The 20,979-nt window shown below is 41.0% G+C and overlaps 1 protein-coding gene across 3 annotated transcripts in view; it reads left to right on the top strand.

Annotated features, from left to right (window-relative positions):
• The first annotated feature begins 658 nt into the window (after positions 1 to 658).
• Positions 659 to 20,979, top strand: part of Homer1 (homer scaffold protein 1) — a 109,268-nt gene continuing 88,947 nt past the window's right edge. For 2 of the 3 annotated variants that reach the window (XM_006231775.5, XM_039102105.2), the window contains exon 1: positions 817 to 957. In XM_006231775.5, coding sequence (XP_006231837.1) covers positions 953 to 957 — 5 coding nt within the window. In that variant the 5' untranslated portion in view covers positions 817 to 952. Of the gene's footprint in view, positions 958 to 20,979 lie in introns of all 3 variants that reach the window. The other variant, NM_031707.2, reaches the window with a different exon arrangement.

Raw genomic sequence — 20,979 nt, forward strand, 5'->3', positions numbered from 1 at the left:
TCTCGCTTCAGCGCGCGACCGCCGGGAGCTTGGGGGCTGGGTGCGGGGGACCGCGCGGGGCTGGGTTCTCTGATTCATTCATTCTCCGCGGCCCGGAGCCCGAGGCCGCGGGTGCTGCGAGGAGAGGCGGGAAGAGGGGGCGGCCGCGAGCGGGGCTCCTTTGTGCTCGGCGGGGGCCGGGAAGCCGTGGGAGGTGGGCTCGGGCCCCCTGCGCTGCTCCCCGGCGGCCGCTGCGCCCCCAGCTAGCCGCCAGCCTGGAAATGGCTCCGCTGATGCTCCTCGTGAGAACGAATCGATCCTTCCCAGCCTTCTCTGCCTGCTCTCCACCTCCTCTCTGCTCCGAGTCTTAGGAGAACGAACATTCAAAGGACAGATTCCAATGTGGTGTGCTGTGCACATCGCGAGCGGCTGGGGTTTGCACTTCGAGATTTCTTCTTTATAATTTTTTTTTTTTAATGTAAGGGAGACAGTGGAATTGCTACCCGTAGAATTTTTATTCAAGTGCACGTCGCGTTGGGTTGCACGCTCCACCCCCAGGGACCTGGTGTGGTGAAATTTGAACCCACCGCCTTAGCCCAAAGGCCGAGTAACCTGGCTGCTTGAGTGTCGTGGAAGACGTGAGCGAAATGATCAGCGAACTCATTTTTTATCAGACTCACTGAAGCTGGCTTTTGCGTTTTTCTACACGTACACTAATTTTATGGAATAGTTAAAGTGCTATATTCTCCGCGCAACCTTTTCAAATTCCAAATGTTTGAACGTTTTGGTGTCAGCGCGAGTGAAATCATTTTACCGACAAGAACTAACTGAATTGTCTGCCTCGTTGAGTTGCCTCCGGAAAAGATCTCGGGGGTGGAAAAGCAACTGCAAAATAACAGACGGAGAAAATTCCTTGGAAGTTATTTCTGTAGCATAAGAGCAGAAACTTCAGAGCAAGTTTTCATTGGGCAAAATGGGGTAAGGATTTTGTGCTTATCACAGCTTTAAATCTGCTTATGCGTGTGTGCAGTTGAGCGGTGATGGTGACCATGTTTTTAAATTCGATCCCTTGGAAAACGGGTACTACTTTAAAATACAGATTATATTTGTATTATTGTAGAGTGACACCAGAGGTCCTAATTAGAATGTGTAATGTTTGTAACTCAGTTACAGTTTTATTAATGATATATATGAAGACAATGCACTTGTCTACCCTGAACCTCCTAATAGACCGAACCGCTGTATAGGTCACTAAATTTTGCTATCTTAGGTTTGGTTGGCGGTGTCGTTCAAAGCTGCACATTCTGCCAGTACTTTGTAGAAATGATCAGCTGTCCAAAGGGGGGATTGTAGTGAGTGGTTAGACTCCAGTCCTTGGAACTGATCCCTTGTAAGTTGCTGCCCTCGCAGTGCCCTGTTCTATCCTTGAACATCCGAAACCAAATATACAGCTTGGTTTACTGGGCATTAAACGGAAATCTCAGGCTGTTTCGATCTAAACGGTGTGGGTGCTGGAGAGGCAAGCTGTTGATTGAAGGAACGTGTTCACTTCTCTGTTTTGTTTCTTTTTAAGCTCAAACCTTTAGCTTGTGCCAACAGTGTCAGATTTACATATTCGGCATAGCCCAAAGCCAGCCTAGAGTGCATTTCCTAAACTTTTCATTCTAACACTGCTGCATAATAAAATGCTAGTTCCTTAATTAAGCTGGAAGCCTGTGTTATGGAGTGGGGATCTTCGCATTTCTTTAGTGGATTGTCAGTGCTGTCTCTGCATTCTTCCTCAGGTCCAACTAGCACCGATAAAAAAGTAGTTGAGGAACGAGGTTTGGAATGATGGATTTTGAAATTCATTGTGATAGCTTAGGAACACACACTTTATAAAGTTCTTGAATAGTTGCTTTTTTGCCCTAGTAATTACAATTCGAAGTTTATTGGCTTATACAACTTTGAAAATGTAGTCATGTGTCATAGCAGTTCTTCCTCAGGAATTAATTATGAGTTGATAATTATTTTTAATACTTAAATGACAAGTGATAAGAATGTAATTAAAATACCTTATTCTATTTCTGGTTCTGCTATTAGTAGCAAAGTGACCTTCAGCAAATTACTTAACCTTTATGGGCTGTATTCTTGTCGGTAAAATGAGGAGTGTAAGAGTTTTCCAACCTGTAAAAATGATTTTCTTTCTTTCCTCATTTAATGGTCAGCAGTTGACTTTTTTTCTTCTAATGTGTTTAAGCATGGAAGCTAGGAAATGAAGGTGTTAGAAAGTGTTCTGGTCGGTTTCACCAAATGAGAAAATACTAAAAAAAATTAATATTGGAAACATTTGACTTCCCACCGTTTGAAATGTGTTTTGTAAGCCGTGTTGGAGTGTCGTGCACTCTCACCTACACACAAAATCAGGTGATAGTTTTTCACGGAGTATGCTGCGTCCCTCAGACTGGAGTAGCATCGTCAAAGAGGAGAATCAGTTATGCATCTCTTACATTACAGGAATGCTCTTTTTTTTTTTTTTTACCAGATGAAGAGTGAGATAGGTACTAAGGACACTACTATTTGAAATAGGAAATTAAGCTACCTACAGGAAATCCATTTAGCTACTTACCATAATTTGTTTATAAATGAGTCACTTGTCTTTTTGTTAAAATTACATTTTAAGGGCTGGAAAGATGGCTCGGGAGTTAAGAGCACTTATTCTTCAAGAGGACTTTGGTTTGATTCCCAGCACCCACATGGTGGTTCACAACCCTCTGTAGTTCCAGTTCCCAGAGATCCGATACACTCTTCTGACCACCGCAGGCACCAGGCTTGCAAGTGGTGCACATACATACATGCATGCAGGCAAAACACCAATACACGTTATTCAATTTAAAGAATGAATAAAACTTAAAAATGACACGTAAAATAACGCTGTAATAGAGTTCTGCCTGGCGAGTGATAGATATAATTTGAATTTGCCCCTCCAAAACTTCATGGCCATGATGGTAGCTGAGTGTTACTTACTGAAATCTACACTTGGCAATGTGACACTTTCTTACTGAGGGTGACTTGGTTTATCTGCATTGGTGAAAGAGGAAGGGTAGGTGGAAATAGAAGAAAATACACAGCAAAGGCATTTATGGGCGGTTCCACCCTTTGTAAGTGAATAAGCACAGCCATCTGGGCCTCTTTGAAACGTAAGTTAATGTTATGACCTTTAAAGTTTTCCCAGGCAGTCCTTAAATTACCTTACTTGGATGAATATCCGAACTTTCATGTGGATAAGTTTATATATTACAGATGGGATTTTGATTAATATTAAGTTATAATAGGATTTACATTTACCTTAATCATAGGTATAGTTAGGGAGTAAAGAAATTATTTTTTCAACCAAAAATAAATGATTAGGTAGGAAAAAATGACTCCCGTAATCCTAGTTTATGAACTCTGTGGAAAAGGAAAAGAACAGCCAAAACCAGCAGTCGGCAGAGTCTGTCAAAGCTGCCCGCACCGTCTTTAATTGGAGTGAGGTCAGGAGCATGGGTGTGTAAAATGGAGGATGTCAGAAACCTTACAAATAAAGACGATCGAATATGTAAAGTGAAACCCACCAGAAGCTTCAGCATCTCCAGGAGGAGTGCCCATTAGGCACATCCCTAGTAGTTTATTATAGGGTAGCAGGGTGTCTGCAGCTCTGTCAGAACACTGGAGAAGGCAGCAGACATCAAGCCACCGCAGCCAGTTATTTTGTGCTACTTTTTTGTTTTTATGTAGCTTAGTGATGCCTGTCTCTATTAAGAGATAGTTATGTATAAAATGGGGGGGGGGTGGTCCCTACAAAAGAATGTTGAAATTTTTGTTCTGGTATCTACCTGACTTTGCAAACTTTGAGCCCTTTTGCCTTAAAGCAGGAAGTGGGTACTCTGCTACATTATTACCTGGGGTCTCATTTTGCTTAAGGCGGGGCTGGTAGCAAAAATGTGGAAATGTTGATCCACCGTCACGAGAGGAGTGCACTTTGTAAAGGCGCCTAACGACTTAGGTGCAAGTCCTTACTTCTTTCTTAATTTTACCAAACTTTGAGCACCAGTTATGTGGCATAGACCTAGCTGAGTGTTGGTGTACAGGCAGTGAAATGTGCTTCCTCCCTGAAGGAGTTTATAGTTTAGAACTGGGGAACAAGGTTAAAGTAAGGTGTGAAGTTGGAAGAGGTAAAAGTGGGGCACTTGTGAAGCCCACAGTACATTCGTATGAGGGGACATTTGCGGCTATAGGAAAGATAAAAAGACTGGAGGAGGTGATATTGAATACTAAAAGGCCTTGTGGACACATTGGAGGTCATTTAGGTAAACAGTGATTGGCAGCAGCACTGCATAAAAGCTTTGCTTGTATGGGCTCCTTTGATAGAGAGAGTGAGTCCTCAGAACTGTCCAGAGCTAGGCTAGAGGTTTGGAGGCCAATGAAAGACTGGGTTATACTATAGACTGGTCTTTAAACCTAAGAGACAGGCATGTGTGCCATGCCGTATACACCCTGTCCTCAGAAAAGTGAGGCAGGAGGATCTGGAGTTGGAGACCAGCTTGGGCCTGGTTGTTTTGTTTTGTTTGTTTGCTTTTAAGGCCAGACAGTTAATAAAAGATATCCATTGTCAGCTTACATTTTTATGCCGTGACCTAGTACTCATTTAAATATAAAATGACATAAAATAATGTTTTTACTTTATGTAATGCAGTCTGATAGTTTCTATTCAATTATATTCCATTTCATTTTCAAGAAGAAATGATTGTGAAGACCCAGTAATTGGATTTAACAAACCTGTGGTAGCAACTGGCAATTTGGAAAAACATAGTTCTTGATGGTGTGGGAGGACCAGTATGGGACCAGAAGGAAGCAAAGCACTAACAAGAAGGATCAGGGGAGTGGTGAGAAAAGGCTATGCTAATTCAGATTTGTATGTCCTGTAGAAGCCACAAGCTAAAACAGTGACTCTGGCTGGGCAGTGGAATGGAAATGACATCACTGGGAGGCCGTAGTGTGCAGAGGGAGGACAGAGGAATATGTCATTGGACTTTAGAACTAGCAGTTTTCAAGTAGAGTTAGCAGTGTTGGGAACTGCGTGGTGTACTCACATAAGAGGCACTTAGGAGAGCTGTGAAACAATGAGTTGGAGAGGTGACAAGAGAAACTGTCCTTATGCTTGCTTACTGACAGCCAAGATAAAAGGATTCACATTTCAAAAGATCAGCTCTGTTCTGCCTTTGAGCTTTCTTTCTGTCTTGGATGTTGCTAACTGAATAGAAGGACAGGAAAATGAATCCCAAATATTCAGCATTATCTGGTATCCTCCATTCCTATCTCTAGGCTTAAATAACTGTTTTAGCTAGCTCTAGTATGTCTAGTTAGGACCTGTCTAGTTAAATGAAACGCGCAGGCTTTTGTCTGTGTTGCTTGTGTTTAATACCTTAAGATTTGTGGCTCACATACTCAGTGGAGACAATGAAGTTTGCAAGATACATTGTTTGTAAAAGTAAGATTTTCTTGGAGATCAGAAACTTCTAAAGTTTAAAAAAAATATTTATTTACTTTACATATATGGGTACACTGTAGCTGTCTTCAGACACACCAGAAGAGGGAACCAGATCCCATTATAGATGGTTGTGAGCCACCATGTGGTTGCTGGGACTTGAACTCAGGACCTCTGGAAGAGCAGTCAGTGCTCTTAACTGCTGCACCATCTTCCAGCCCCCCCCCCCCCTTTTCCCCCACTGAGTAATTTTGAGGTATTGTAAGAGTTCAAATTAATTACGGAAGAATTTGTATGTAAAAAGGAACTTTTAGATAGCTTTAAGTCCATGGATGAGAACTGGAAAAAACCACGCAGCTCTTTTTTTTTTTTTTTACTTGAGACACCAGGGTCTTGCTTAGTAACTCAGATTGGCCTCCAGCTTTGGTCTTACTGCTTCAGCTCCTGTGATAGTGGCCTTACAGGTATGTGCCACTTAAAACTTAAGTACTCCTTAAAACTGTTAATCCTTTCTGAATAGGAGTATAGGTAAGATTTCAGCAACAAGACCCCAGTCAGTGTATGAATAAAATCTTAAAAATAACAGCACATTTTCTCCTTATTGGAACCCCTTCCTCCTTTCCTTCCTCTTTCTCTCTCTCCCCTTCTCCATCCCCAACCCGTCCTACTTATGAAAGGTTTTTCTTGTACCCAGGTGGTCTGACCTTGTGATCCATAGCTACCTCAGTCCTTGAGTGTTGGGGGTACCTTACTCAGCTTCCATTCGTGTTTTAATGGTTAACACGTCATACACACTGATAGTCTTCCCGTAAGATGCTAAGTTTCTAGCGTGTTGGTCGTTTGCGTTCCTAAGTGTCTAAGGAAGGAGAAGGGAAAACAGTCCAAAACCAAGCTAATCCTTCTTCTTTGTTTTTGTTTTTAAAGACATTTATGAGTAATTGTCAGCATCTCTTTAATATTTTGTCTTTTTTCTCTACTTTTATTTTTGTCTTGTTTTTATAGTTTCAAAAAAGCTATAATGGATCTTAAATCCATTATGGCTTTTGTATAGCTAAAGTAATTTTTAACTGAATTTCATTTATACTCAATTATCGTTTCTATTTTTAAGGTAGGCTGACCAAATATTTTTCTCATTTTTTAATTAGAAAACAAAATTGTTTATGAAATCTAAAAAAAAAAGTCTAGTCAATGTTTTATCCTTATAATTTTTACCCTTGCAGTTTTTGAAAAATCATCTTAATCTCTTTAAAACCTAATATTATTGAAATGTTAACTCTAACCTAGGGGTATCTTGCTTTTTTTTTTCTTTTTAAGTGAATGCGTGTCTGGAGGAGGGTGGCGTTTGCATGCATGTAGGAAGGGGGCATGTCATTGTGTGTAGGTGTGCTTATGGAGGCCTGAGATTGACATCAGTGTCTTTCTCAATAGCTCTCCATCTTAGATGGCAGCAGGATCTCTTGCTGAACTTGGAGCTCACCATTTTTGGCTAGTCTAGCCAGCATGCTTTAGGGAGTCTCTGTTTCCATGTCCCTTCTGGAGTTCCAGCGTCGTCCCACCCACCTGGCTTTACATGGGCTCTGGGGATCCAGACCTCACAGCAGGCTTCACATTTGCTGGGGTTGGTTTGCTTTAACCCGTGGAGCCATCTCTAGCTCTGGGTATTTTCTTTCTGGGTTCTATAAAGCACGAAGAGCTCTTCCTTATCTTTGAAATGAAAAGGTTGCTACCAAATCCTAAGGCAGAAGCGTTGTAAGAATTGATGGCTTTTTGTAAAACTACCAAATAAGAATTACAATGGAAGTGAAACAAAAACCGTGTCTTCAGTCAAGAATAGCATTTTCATCACCGCGTTAAGTTTTGTAAAGTCATTGTCACCATGCCTTATATCTAATGTCACATCTGGATCTATGTGTTCCGTGCTGCAGTGTCCAGAAGACCGTGAAAGAGCATGTCCTTGACATCTTAGATACAGAAATAGGACTTGTTTCTAGTTCCACACTGTTTTTAGTCGTTGAGTCTTTATAAAAGAAGCTCAGAGGTCCTGGGAGTACAGCTCAGTAATGGAATAACCTGCCCAGCAAGCTGAGGTTCTGGATCCAATGCTTGTACTACTGCCTCAAGGAGACAGGAAGGCAGTGGGAGCCTTACCTCTAATGTGTTTTTGTGGGTAAATCACATGGGTCTTTCCTAACAGATGAGTTTATAACACAGAACCATACTTGCAAAATTAGCTGAAAGGATTTGAGTAGATTAGGTCCCGTTTTTAGATACAGAAAAATGCATATTTCTAGTAATTCGGTTAGGTCTTTATTTTATTTATTATAGGTAGACCATATAGATTCTTTTTTGTACTTATGTATGTCTCAGGATAACATGGGAGCTTACTGTAGCTTTTTTGTTTTTCTTAAGAATTTGTGAGATGTCCCAGGGTTATTCTGTGAAGTATTTTTGTGATTTGGAATTTTCATCCCTGGTTACTTTCAGTTTCTCCTGTTAGGCTCATAATGATTCCCTAGTAAAATATCTTGAATGGAATAAACAATCAAAGATCCTGGCATCTCAACTCAGAAAAATGTTATCCTTATATCCTCCGATATTCCTAAACTTAAACCTACTATCCCGTTAGCTTTTTGGCCTGTTCTGTAAAGTGCTGCTCTTTCGCTGTTGTTTTGAATGCCTGTCTTTGGGCTGCTAACATTAAAGTGTATATGGTTTGCTTAATTGCCCTGCCAGCTTCCATCATAGTACTTAATAAGGACTCTGCTCCTCTCTTAGTATCACTCGGGATCCCTAAGTATCACTGGGGTTCAACTGAGTGAAGATCTGGGCGTGGTGGCACATGCCTTAAGTCTCAGCATTCAGGTGGCAGAAGTAGGCAGGTCTCTGAGTTCAAAGCCAGCCTGACCTATAGTGTGAGTACCAGGGCTACATAGAGAAACCTTGACTCAGAACAAAAACAAAAACAAACAAACAAAACCCTTAAACCTGACTTTTTAGAGGTTCTTTGTTGATTAGAAAAGCACAGGTAGTTCTAGATCTTGCAGGATGTTCTTTTACTTTTTCTGCTAACAATCAAGAGCTTGTTTATTTTGTTAGGTCTTTGACAAGTTCATGCGTGTATGCATTGTGCTGTGAACACAGTCGCCCCATTGCCCTCTCCTGTTTCCTTCTCGTATAGATACCCTCCTCCTTGCCAACTCGCCCCTTCCCACTTTTGCCTGTTATTTTGAATTGGGTCTGTGGGTCTGTGCAAGTGCATGTGGTCATAGCTGCTGTGTGTGTGTTCCTGATGAGATTGCCCATGTCACACATAGAAACCAGCATTTTATAGGACTCTTCTACAGTGGTTCCCAACCTTCCTAATACTGTAATCCTTAATACGGTTTCTCATGCTGTGATGACAGTCCCCACACACCGTGAAATCGTTTGTGTTGCTCCTTCATAACTGATCCTGCTACTGTCATGGGTCATGCTGTAAATATTTTTAGAGATAGAGATTGACCTAAGGGGTCATGACCCACAGGCTGAAAACTGCTTTCCTAGCACTTAACAGTGTTTCTGCTTCCTCTTCCTTGCTGTCTCCTGGGTCTTGGAGGGTATGAGACAGACGTGCAGTTATGGGCTATGCATTTTTATTTTTCAGCATCTTACCAGTTCAGAGTCTCTGTGTTGAATGTCACTGGGATAGGAAGCTTCTCTGGCCAAGATGGACAGCAGTGTTGATCCAAGGCTGTAGCTATAAACGTTTAGAACAGAGTTTGATTACGTATATATTTAGCTTAAGTAATGTGCAGAATTTTAATTGTGTTTTTTCGTTATTGAATTCATTTGGCATTTTATTAGTGTTATATATATGTTTGTGTTACTGTTTCAATGTTAATATGGAATAAAGTATAAGATAGTAATGACGGTGTTACTGTTTACATTTATTTTGTGCCAAATTAGTGTATTTTGAGTGTCAGGATTTAATCCATAGGTAAATTTACAGTTTTGTTTTTTTTTTAATGTGGCAGGAAGCTAATCTCGCAGTATTTTCAAAGATGGTAGTCTTTGCCATGATGCAAAAGTGTATAACTGGGGCTGGAGAAACGACTGAGTGGTTAAGAGCACTGGCTGCTCTTCCAAGAGAGCCTGGGTTCTATTCAAAAAACTTACATGGGAGCTCACAGCCATCTGTAGCTCCAGTTCAGGGGATCCGATGTTTTCTTCTGGCCTCTGGGCACCGGAGGCATATAGTGCACAAAGATGAGCGTAGGCAGTCACATAAAGTAATGAAATGAATGCAGAATGTACAAGAGTGTGTATTATTCAGGACTGCATACATAAAGTGTGTTTGTATATACAAAAATATGGGGAGGAGGGCTGTAAGTACTGCCATGTTTCTGGGAAGACTAGTGAATTGCTTTGAGTCTTTCTGAAGTATGTGTTTTCTCTGGAATGAATACATTAAGTCAGTAACTGCACATACATATAGTAATCTAGGCATTTTATCAGTTTTAGCTTTTACACCTAACATTTTGGTTCATTATGTTCAAGATTGACCAAAAAGTAGTTATTGTACTGTTCCAGCAAAAACCTGTTTTAAATGTAAGGACTGTTCTGTTGACAGTTACCAGAGTATTAATGCTGTTTGCATCTTTATAGAGAAAGGGCTCCATAGGAACACGTGACTAGTGGAATGTTGCACAACTATGAAGTGACAGAGCATGTGTTGAATCTTGCAGCTGCTGGAGCTTTTGTCATTGGTTCAGGGAACCTGAATGGTTGCTCAGTGATGACTTCGGAGAGCTGTGTTTAGTCCCTTATAGTTCTAATAAAACATTCGCATTTAGTGCAAGCTCGGTATCTTGGTGAGTTCCTTAAATGCATGTCTCTTGTCTTTAAGATGATGAAACCCTGCATTTTACTTTAATGTGTTTAAATCTGCTTAATGCATTAGATTTGGAATCTATTGAAGTACTTTAAGTGATTCAACATTATTGCACATGTTTGGTATAGAGCGTTTCAGTGATTTTTAAATTGAAATTTTTATAAGCCAAGCCCTCCTTGTAGTTACTGGGCACTTCAGCCCCTGGAATACTTATGCAGATAGAATCTTTCTTCTCTGAAGATCTCAGGCTGGTGCAGGGAGGAGGGACGACACTTAAGATGTCATTTTGGAATATTTTCCCTGTGCTAAAAAGCACAGACCTACATGTGGAAGGCCAGGGTAAAACATTGCAGCTTCTGAGTCACATGGTCTCTATGTCACTTGCATTTCTAATCTGTAAGCAAAAGCTGGGCCATACTGTACCACATTCTACTTTGTCATCACTGTTTAAAAAAGTATTTTCTTTCATGTGTATGAATGTTATACCACACACTTACCTGGTGCTCATGGAGGGCAGAAGAGGGATCACCTGTAACTGGAGTTACAGACTGTTCTGAGCTGCCATGTGGGTTCTGATTTGAACCCAGGTCCTCTAAGAGCAGCAGCATATGCTCTTAAGTGTCGAGCCATCTCTCTAGTCCCTAGATTTGTCCTTCTTTTGTAATTACTTCCTCCTGAACTCTAGTGAAGCCATTAGCTAGTCAGAAGCACACATGGTTAAAAGGCGTAGGTTAAAAGTTAGTAAGGACTGAGAGAGCAGAGAGACCATCCACATCCTAAACACATTGTTCTAAAACCCTTCTAGTCAAAGAAGCACATCTCTAGCCTGATCTATTATTGATTCTACAAACTATTATTATTATCATTTATAGCAACTGTGGAATGTTAGGTCAGATGCAGTTTTTGAGCTTACAGCAGGAAGAAAACTAGATTATAGAATGATATGGGCAGAAATTAACACTAGATTAGTGGTTCTCAATTGTGAGCTTCTATCAGCACCACCTAGAGGGCTTGTTAAAAAGAAAACCAAAATTGTTCTCGTGAGTTTGCTGCTGCTGCTCCTGCTCCTGCTCCTGCCCCTGCTCCTGCTACGCTAGTGACCTTACTGAGGGATGCTTGCATTCCTTCAGTGAAACTCAGGAAAGTGAGAACTTCTGTCTAGTCAGAAAGCTTATCTGATTCTTAAAGTGCCTCTGTCTCCCATTCCCTCCCTACCTCCTTCCCTAGGCACGATCCATAGACTCTAAAGTTAGAAAAACCCTTTGACAAACTGGGGGCAGGAGCACCTGATTTAGCAGCAGACCTATTCTTTGTAATTTAGAAGATCCAGGGCAGTCTGAAGCCAATCCCTTTGAACCTGAGCGTCTTTAGCCATACTTAACAGGTATGACCATTTTCTGTTAATGGTTTCTCTTGCTTTCTGGCATTTTAAAATGCATTGTTTATAAAAATACCTGATGTAGCTTTGACTTCTGAGGTGTTCTGTTTTAGGAAAAAATATGATTTTATTCTAAATTACTGATTTTTACTTAGTTTCAGGTTGCATTGTGTGTCATAAATATTAGGCTTTTATTGCTCTGTGACAAGCTAGTAAGATTTTACTGGCTTAAAACAATTTATTGTTTCAAGATAATTTATTATATGGAAGTTTCTGTGGGTAAATTGTCCAGGCAGTGATAGCTGAATCTTCCAGGTGGAAGCTAGGATTGGGATCATTGACACCGACTCATATTCCTGTTGTCTCTAGAATTAATTTCTTTGCTTGCCGTGTGCCTTCCAGACCAAGGAGCCTCCTTGGCTCTCCATTTACAGAACTCATCTGCATAGATCTGGACCACTTAGGATAATAATCTCCCTGTTGATTACCTTGCAGTCAGCAGATTTGTGTGCACCCCTGCTCTATAGTCAACAGTTCATCTGCTCCAGAGCAGTGTCCTCAACCTTCTAATGCTGTGAGCCTTGACTACAGTTCTTCATGTTGTGTTGAACCACAACCGTAAAATTGCTGTTTTGCTACTATTATAAATCATAATACAAATATCTGGGTTTAACTGTGGTCTTAGATGACCCCTGTGAAAGCACAGGTTGAGAACCACTGCTTGGGGGGGGGGGGGGGGATTATGCACAAAGTGCCCTCAAGGAAATGGCAGACGGAGGCCATCTTAAAATCGGCATATCATACCAACTGCACATGGTTCTTCTTCTTTTTTTTCGAAGTCTTTAACCTTTAAGAATTGCCATTTATACTTCTGTTTCTACATGGACTGGTTACTCTCTATGCCTTCCAGAACTTCCCTTCTCATTTAGTCCATTTGCTGGATACTGTATGTCTTTTGTGTTTTAACAACACATTTTGCTATAATTATTACATACATATTATTATATGTTATAAATTTTATATATATGAATATATATATAAAATTCTGGGTGAGGTAGAAGATAACTTTTTCAGGTGTTATATATGTAGAATTGTTCTCTTCCAGCAGTTGAGTGTATTTATTTAGAAGAACATTTTGTAAAGACTCCTAAGCTACTGTGCTGTAGTTTCTAGTGCTGTGGAAGCCGATTGTTTCTGCCATTTGTTTCTTGTATTGTTGATGGTCTGAACCTTCTAGATGATAAAGCACGGGGTGTTTTTCTTGAATGCTCGTATTTGTCCATGTACTTGCAGTGTTGTGGATTGAACCCTTGGCCTCCTGTATGCTAGGCAAGCGCTCTGCCCTGAGCTAGACTCCCGGCTCTGCTTTCGTTTTCACTTTCTAATCATTTGTTCTTTAGCATTTGCAAACGCATCTCCCTAAATTTGGAGATTTCCTTGTATTTTAAAGGAATAATTTCCTCCTCTCCCTATTTCCTGAGCCAGGGTCTTATTCCATAACTCATGCTTTAAACTATCCCGCCTCAGCCTTCTAAATGCTGGATTATAGATGTGTGCTATCTTGCCTGGCCAGGAATATTTTCTTACCCGTTTCCTCTTCACTCTTTATGAACTGCCCGTTTGTTGGATAACAGACCTCTTTTCACACACATATGCGATTTTAATTTCTTTAAAGAAGGTTCTGCGCGCGCGCACACACACACACACACACATCTGCACCTCTTAGAATTCTGAGATAAGGTAAGTATATTTCCTGTTACGGGGGAGGGAGGGTCTTTTGGGAGGGTCTGGCTCTGTTTGTAGCCTGTTCTCCTAATGCTCCTGTTTCAAGCTCTTCTCCCTTTTGTGGAAAAGGTATTGATGTTAGAACGGAGGTAGAGTCGGGATCCCAGTGCTCCTTATTAAAATTTCAGCAAAGCCCTAGTTAAGTCCCGCACCTCAGCCCTCTGCAGTCACCTTGCCTCTGTCTTCCGGTCAGCAGGCTGTTCCCTAAATTCTTTCTTCGTGGTTCCGTTCACATTCCCTTGGACTGCCAACTCAGCTAGTGTGCACTTCGCTTCCCAAACTTGAAAAGTTCATTTTCTGTTCTTTGATACTATGGAATTATACCTCCTTCTTCCCTCACTTTGACTTAAATGAGACTTTAGAAAAGGAAGATGAATGTGTCTCATTATTTGCCATGTTTAATCAGAATCGCTGATTCTTCAGTTCTTGAATTTTTGTAAGGCGTCTTTAGAATGGGATGATGGTATTGAGTAATTGGGTGGAGTTTGGTCGGTGACAAAAATACTTTCTAGAAATTTGTTTGTAACTAATAGCGGAAAACTCAAAAATAATGTAATTGGGGAGCTGGAGTGATGGCTCAGTGGCTAAGAGTAGTTGTTGATCTTTCAGAAGACCTGGGTTTGATTCCCAGCAACGCCCTCTTCTGGCCTCCTTGGGCACCAGACACATACATGGTTCACAGGCATACTTGAAGCCAAAACACTACTACACATAAACTAAAATAAAAAATACTTGGGGGGGGGGCAGGCAAAACAAAACAAAACAACAACAAAAAAAAAAAACACCAAAAAAACAAAAAAAAGAGAGAGAGATACCAGCATAACTTGCTCTCCCTGCTGCGTTGGACAAATCAAAGTGTGGGTTGTCCTCCGACACTGGGCCTCTTGAGCACTTGTAAACAAAACAAAACAAAGCATTAAGCACTTAATTTGTGTCATGAGTCATGCTAGATACTGTTAATAGACATGTAAACAACAAAGTATACTAAATACTGTAATAGAGTTTGAGCATGCAGAGAAGGAAGTTCCTTGGACAGTCAGGCGTTTGATATAGACAGATAAGTTTGAGTTGAGACTTGAAAAAATAGAAAAATTGAAGGAAGATGTGAGGAAGGCGGCTGGGACAGTTCAGGTGGGGAGACAGGGTGAGTAGTTTTGGAGTAAAAGTATCCTTGTTAGAAAGGTAAGGTATGTAAGAGAGATGTGCATAGAAAGCTTCTGGAGCCAGTTCATGATTATTGTGTTACAAGTATTGTTCGTTTCACCCAGGTTAGTGGTTTTCATGTATTTTTATGTGCTTGTAACCATAAAAGATTTGAAGTGTCTTTCTTCACAAGATATATTTATAAATTATACGTCCTGTATGCATGTATATTTTTATATATAAGTACATTTTGTATAATAGGCACGTAACTTACATAATAGACATACTTATATATAATAAAACATAAAAGTAGACATGAATAAAGAGGAAGCTAATGCTATTCTTTAAGTAATGGTGACCAGTAGAGTAATTTCCAACTAGTAGTTATTAGCATCCTTGCGTTTTATCAACCCTCCAGTCCACAGTGTGGGCAAGTGCTGTGTGTGTAAAAAGTAACTGGAATGGAAAGACATTTGAATTTAACTCCCACGTAGGTTAGTTGCAGGAGTTAAGTCAGGAGTAATTGTTTGAGTTATAACACTGCCCTAGGGCATGGATTCAAGAGATTTAATAGTGACATATCTTAGAGCTGACAGTAAACTAGATAAATTTGGAGAGTAGGGGAATAAATAAGGTAGCTTGCTTAACCATGAACTGAGGTAGAGAACAGCTGGAAACAGGTGGTGATTGGAAGTTGAGGTCATCATCATTGAGGATATCTTATCCTTTGGCTAGGGATAGAGTTTTGGGAATCATTAGACTATATAAGTATTGCTTGATGCTGTGAGTGTGGATGAGCTCATGCAGGGTATTTATAGAAAAGAACAGGCTAGGCTTCTCTGGGAACCATCACTTTGGGAGCAGGCAGAGGAGCTGGGAGAACTGTCAGGTGAGAGAACATGTCATGCAAATTAAGAAAATGAGCTTGAAGAAGGGTGCACCGGGGACCAGTGGAGGTAAGGAGCGCACAGTGAGTTTGCTCCCAGAGTTCTTTAAAGACTCTGCCTTGAAAACTGCGCAGCCTTGGAAACCAAACTGCTACAGAGTGAGGGTGCAGGACGAAGGAGCAGATTGGAAACAGACATCTGTTTTAATGAAGAGTATCTTGTGTATAGGAAAAAGGCTGCAATAAGAGGATTCACACGAAGGTGTGAGTTCAGATCCTCAGAACCATGTAAAATGCCCATAACGGTTACACGCCTGGAACTTCATACCCCACAGGTGAAGAAGACAGGAGTGTCCCTGCACGTGCTGGAGACCAGCTAGATCCAGGCTCAGTGAGAGATCAGAGCACGAGAGAGCAGAGCACACACCACACACACTCTCCCTTTCTCTCCACACGCGCACGCACACGCGCGCGCACACACACACACATCTGTAAATCAGTATAGCTTCAAAATTCTATAAGGTTCAGGAAGTTGAGTTTTGTTTTTAAAAATATAGGCATTCTTTGAGAAAAGAATCAGCAACTGGAAGTATTTTTAAAGTGACAAAGGGAAAATTGTTGAAACATAGGACAGGATGTGATAGGGAACCTAGGTAAAATAGTTAACTGTTAATAAGAGAGACGTCTTTGTCAGAAGCCGAGGGGAAGGTGAAAGGAAGGCTAGGACTGTGTTGTTTGTGCCTTAAGGGCAGGAGACCCGTAGGGAGCTCTTTAGTTGGTAGACTGCACTGTCTCAGTTTGCTCTCTGGGTTCTCTAACATATATTAATGTGTCTGGCACTGTTGTAAATGTACAAATCAATCTATAAACAAAGCCTTGCCTTATGAAGGTTATAGCTTAATAACTAGAATCTAGTGAGTGAAAAATGACAAATCCATCTCTGAGTACATACTCAGAGGCCTGGGGAGAGGGAATCCTGGGAGAGACTGCCAGCCATGGCCTCTGATAGCTTAAGGCCCCGCTGAAGTAGTGACCGTAGGTTTGGGTGATCTTTGACTGTCCTACTCAAGTAGGCACAATAATTTTCATAGCTTCTGTTCTATTGAAAAATGAAAAGACTAGGTCTAATTTTTAGTGTTCTGTTCAGGTTTTTTGTTTGTTTGTTTTGTGCTTTGAGACAGGGTCTGACCATGTAACTGGGTGGCCTGGAATTGGCTGTGTAGATGAAGCTGGTCTCAAACTCACAGAAATTTACCTGCCTTTCTCCCTCAATTGCTGGGTTAAAGTTATGGGCTACCACACCTGATCTCAGAATTATTTTAATGTTTTCCTTTTAGTTGCTTGTTTTCTTCTTAGAGAACGTTCTGCAGTCTCGGAAGATCAATTTCATAATAGTTTGTGAAAAACACCATCTCCTTCTTTCCTTCCCTTCCTCTTTCCCCCTTTCTCCACCCTCCCCTCCCCAGCCCCTGCTGGCCCTTCCCCAGGTACGACGGACTAAACCCAGGGCTTTACAGAAACTAGAAAACCTCTCTACCACTGAGCTGTAACTGTACATTTAGCCACCATTGAAACATCCTGAACCAAGCCCTATAGAGCGTTTAAAGCTTTTTGAGAGTTGAGACTGTATTTAATATATTTAATAGTCCTCTCACAATCCAGCACATTTACTCATGGTGAATCAAAGTGTATAAAAACATGACTAAGGCTTTTTCTTTTCTAGGAAGATCTAAGAAGTTACTCAGCGTAAGTGATTAAACAATGCTCTGACTCCAACTAAGAACTCAGTATATCATTATTTTAGAAACTGTTTTTCACGTTATCTTTTTTCAGTAAATATTTTTCAGTCTTTCTGTCTTTCTAAGTCACTCAAAGAACTTGGACCCTGTACTAATTCTGATCATGCCACGATAGCATGGGCAGTGTTTTAATTTTGTGATGGTCTGGCATGCTTAAGGGGTTTATGGTAACTGCTCATTGGATAAATCAATAGTAAATGAGAGATTAGACTTGATGATGTTGAAGAGTTTATTCTTTTCTCTACAAAACAGAATTGCATGTGAAGCTCTTAACATGCAATCTTTTTAGATCTTGAGCTATGGCTTTAGGTTACCTGGGCTGTGGCTGTAGTATGATACAGTCCTGACTCAGTGCAGACCCACTCGCTTAACAGTTGAGGTTTCCAGAGGCTCACAGTAGACTGAGCAAGTTATCTAATAATTGTGCGCCTCGGTTTTCATATCTGTAAGACAGGGACAGAACTATGCAGATAAATGGATAAAGCAGTTAGAGGGTTGTTAAAACAGTGTTTTAATACTAAATAGAGTGACTAATGATGGTTGTTATTCTGCGATTTTTTTTTTAAATTTTCACTCTAGTTTTCTTGATTTTGCACTTAAAGAGGACAAAGGGAAAGAGGACTTAACTCTTAACTGCGTAAAGAGGAAGCAGTTCCATGTCTGCTTCGTTTATAATGAGAAGTATGGGGGCTGATGAGGTGACCCGGCATGTAAAGGTATGTGCTGGCAACCGAGCAACCTGACTTTGATCCCCTGAACCCACGGAAAGGTAGGAGGAGAGAACCAAGTCTGCGGAGTTGCCCTTTGACCTCCATACTTCTGCTATGGCCATGTATACAGACACATGCACACACACTAATAATTACGTTTTAGAAGTATGTATACGGGTGTTTTGTCTGCATGTGTGTCTGTGTGCCATGTATGTATTTAGAGCCCATAGAGGAGGCCATTGATCCCTGGCACTGAGTTGTACATGGTCGTGAATGCCCATGTGCGTACTGAGAATTGTAACCCAGACCTCTGGAAGAGCAACCTTTCCAGTCCCTCCCCACTTTTCAAAAGAAAGAGAAGTATTTTTTTAAGTACTGGTGTGCTGAAGACCAAAAATGAAATTAATGGAATTCTTAAAAATTATTTTTTATTATTGTCTGTGTGTAAGGGCACATGTGGAGGTCCTTCCATGGTTTCTGTGGATTGAACTCAGTTTGTCAACCTGTGTAGAAACTGCTTTTTACCCACCAAGCCATTTTGCTGCCAAAATTTAAACACCTTCTTCCATTCAAATACCCATGTGAAAGTTAGGTGACCCACACCTGCCTCTAAGCTTGATGGCCAAGTTTAGTCCCCAGGACCCACGTGGTACAAGAAGAGAACTGGTTCTCACAAGCTGTCCTATGACCTCCACACCCTTGGCACACATTTCTACCCTTCCAGAGTTAAAGAAATAAAACTGTAAAGAATAAAATATAAATTTTCCACATAGGTAAGAGGCTCAGAGGGGGTTTATTGGTGCTCTGTTGTTGATCTCTTTCCCTCTGTTCTCAGGTACAGAATCCTTACAGAGCAGTGCTTGTGTGACAGAAGTGAGGTGTGTAAGGTCCTAAAGTCCCAGCATTAGCTGGGAGTACCGCTGGCTTGCTTGCCCTTGTCTTTAGAGTGCTGGTTTAACACTAACACTGTGTTTAGAGTGCTGGTTTTATAAGTGTAAGTTTCATTCTTTCTGGATCCTCTTTGTATACGTATCACCCTGTCTATGAGTTGATCACTCTTATGTTCATATTGTAATTATCTTCTGTATTTAGAGACATGTTTCAGCTGGGTATGGTAGTATTCACCATGCCTAGCACCAAACAGGCAGAAGCAGGGAGATTACAAGTTTGAGGCCAACCTACGCTACATTACTGAGACCCCATCTAAAACAAAACAAAAGACAAAGAGGTAAGGACATTTTTCTTCGAGGTGAAACTTAACATGGTCAAGGTGTGTTTTCTCTTTATGTCTTCCCCTCAGCTCTTAACAGAACGCATGGCAAACATTAGGTACTAGAATTATCACACACATACTCAACAGAGATTGTACACTGGAGTTGGTAATTGCAAGCTACAATAATTTATTCTACATTTCATAAGACTCAGTAAGGTTTTGGGTTCTTACCTCAGCCTCACCCTACTTATGTGATGGCGAGTTAGCACCATTCTCCTCTCTTACCTGATAGAAATATATGCCTCATTCAACTTTAAGGCTTGCATAAGGAGCCACTGAGTGTGGGAGGTTCTGCTCTATCACCCCTCACACCCCTGTGCTGAGGGGTTATAGTTACCTGCTGTGGGCTGCCTGCTCATTAAGCTTGGAAAGAGCAAACACCAGAGACTTTCATACTTAATCATTAGTGTGGGGTAAATAGTATAACATGCCTGAACCTCAGGCGGAACCTTTTATTGCATGCTTGTGCCGGGTGGGGTTCTTCCCATGCTGCCCCCAAGTACTCTCAGACCCAGGTGGTCCGTGAGCCGTTCCAGTGTGTCACCTTACCACGCTGGTCCCTAGAGTTAGTTCAGCACCAGAGGCCCATATTGGAACCAACCATGATTTATCTCTGGTTAGTATTTCTCCCGGAGGCTCTCTACTAGCTGTGAACTCTCTGGTCCCAACTGCCTGGTAAAATCAGGGCTCTAGAAGTCCAGCATGGGCTGGCCTATCAAGGTTCCCTGCAACGGACTCTGCTCACACTCCCAACAGCCACCCTCTGGTAGTTAAATTCCCAACTCCCAATGAAATCAGGACTCAATAAACTGTAATTTATTAATCAGATTTATATATTAAATTCTCAATCCACAATACATCCACATAATAAACTCACAACCAATAAAGTTATAAATCGCCCACCTAGATAAGATAAATTGACCCATAGAAATATATCCCTTAAGAAATATTCATAACAGCCTGTATCTATGTAGAGGTACATGGCGAGGATTGTTTACGTCTGCCTCCATGTTGCCTCTCTGCTCCTTTCTGCCCTTCCCTTTCCTTCTAAAGCTTTGTCCTCGCCTCTCTTCAATGACAGGCCTCAGTTTATCTAGTATCTGCCTTCCCCTGCATGAGGACATCAACCTACACATTAGTCTATGTTTTTTCCTGAGTTTACAGCCTTACCTTCATTAGATTTGGGGAACTTAGACACATTCATAAATTTTTAAGAATTTAAGCTTTGTATTATAAATGTTGTGATAGATTTTAGGCAAACACCAGAAGATGATTATCTGCTTAACACTTACACATCCACTGGCTGGCTTCAGTGATTAGTGTATAACCCACGGTGTTTCTTTTGTTGGTTGGTAGCTGGTTGGTTTTTTTTTTTTTTGTTTTGTTTTGTTTTGTTCTGTTTTGTTTTTGAGACAGGGTCTCTATTATATAACCCTGACTGTCCTGGAACTTGCTATGTAGACCAAGCTGGACTGGAACTCAAGAGATCCCTCAAGAGATCCACCTGCCTCTGCCTCTGCCTCTGCCTCCTGAGTGCTGGGATTAAAGGAGTGTACCACCATAGCTGTCCAATAAATTGTTTTAAAGTAAATTTGAGACAGTCTATGTGACCTGTAAATAGTTAAATTTGTGATAACTAAGTGTTCTTTA

The sequence above is a fragment of the Rattus norvegicus genome, chromosome 2 (assembly GCF_036323735.1).
Source record: "Rattus norvegicus strain BN/NHsdMcwi chromosome 2, GRCr8, whole genome shotgun sequence".
Taxonomy (NCBI): domain Eukaryota; kingdom Metazoa; phylum Chordata; class Mammalia; order Rodentia; family Muridae; genus Rattus; species Rattus norvegicus.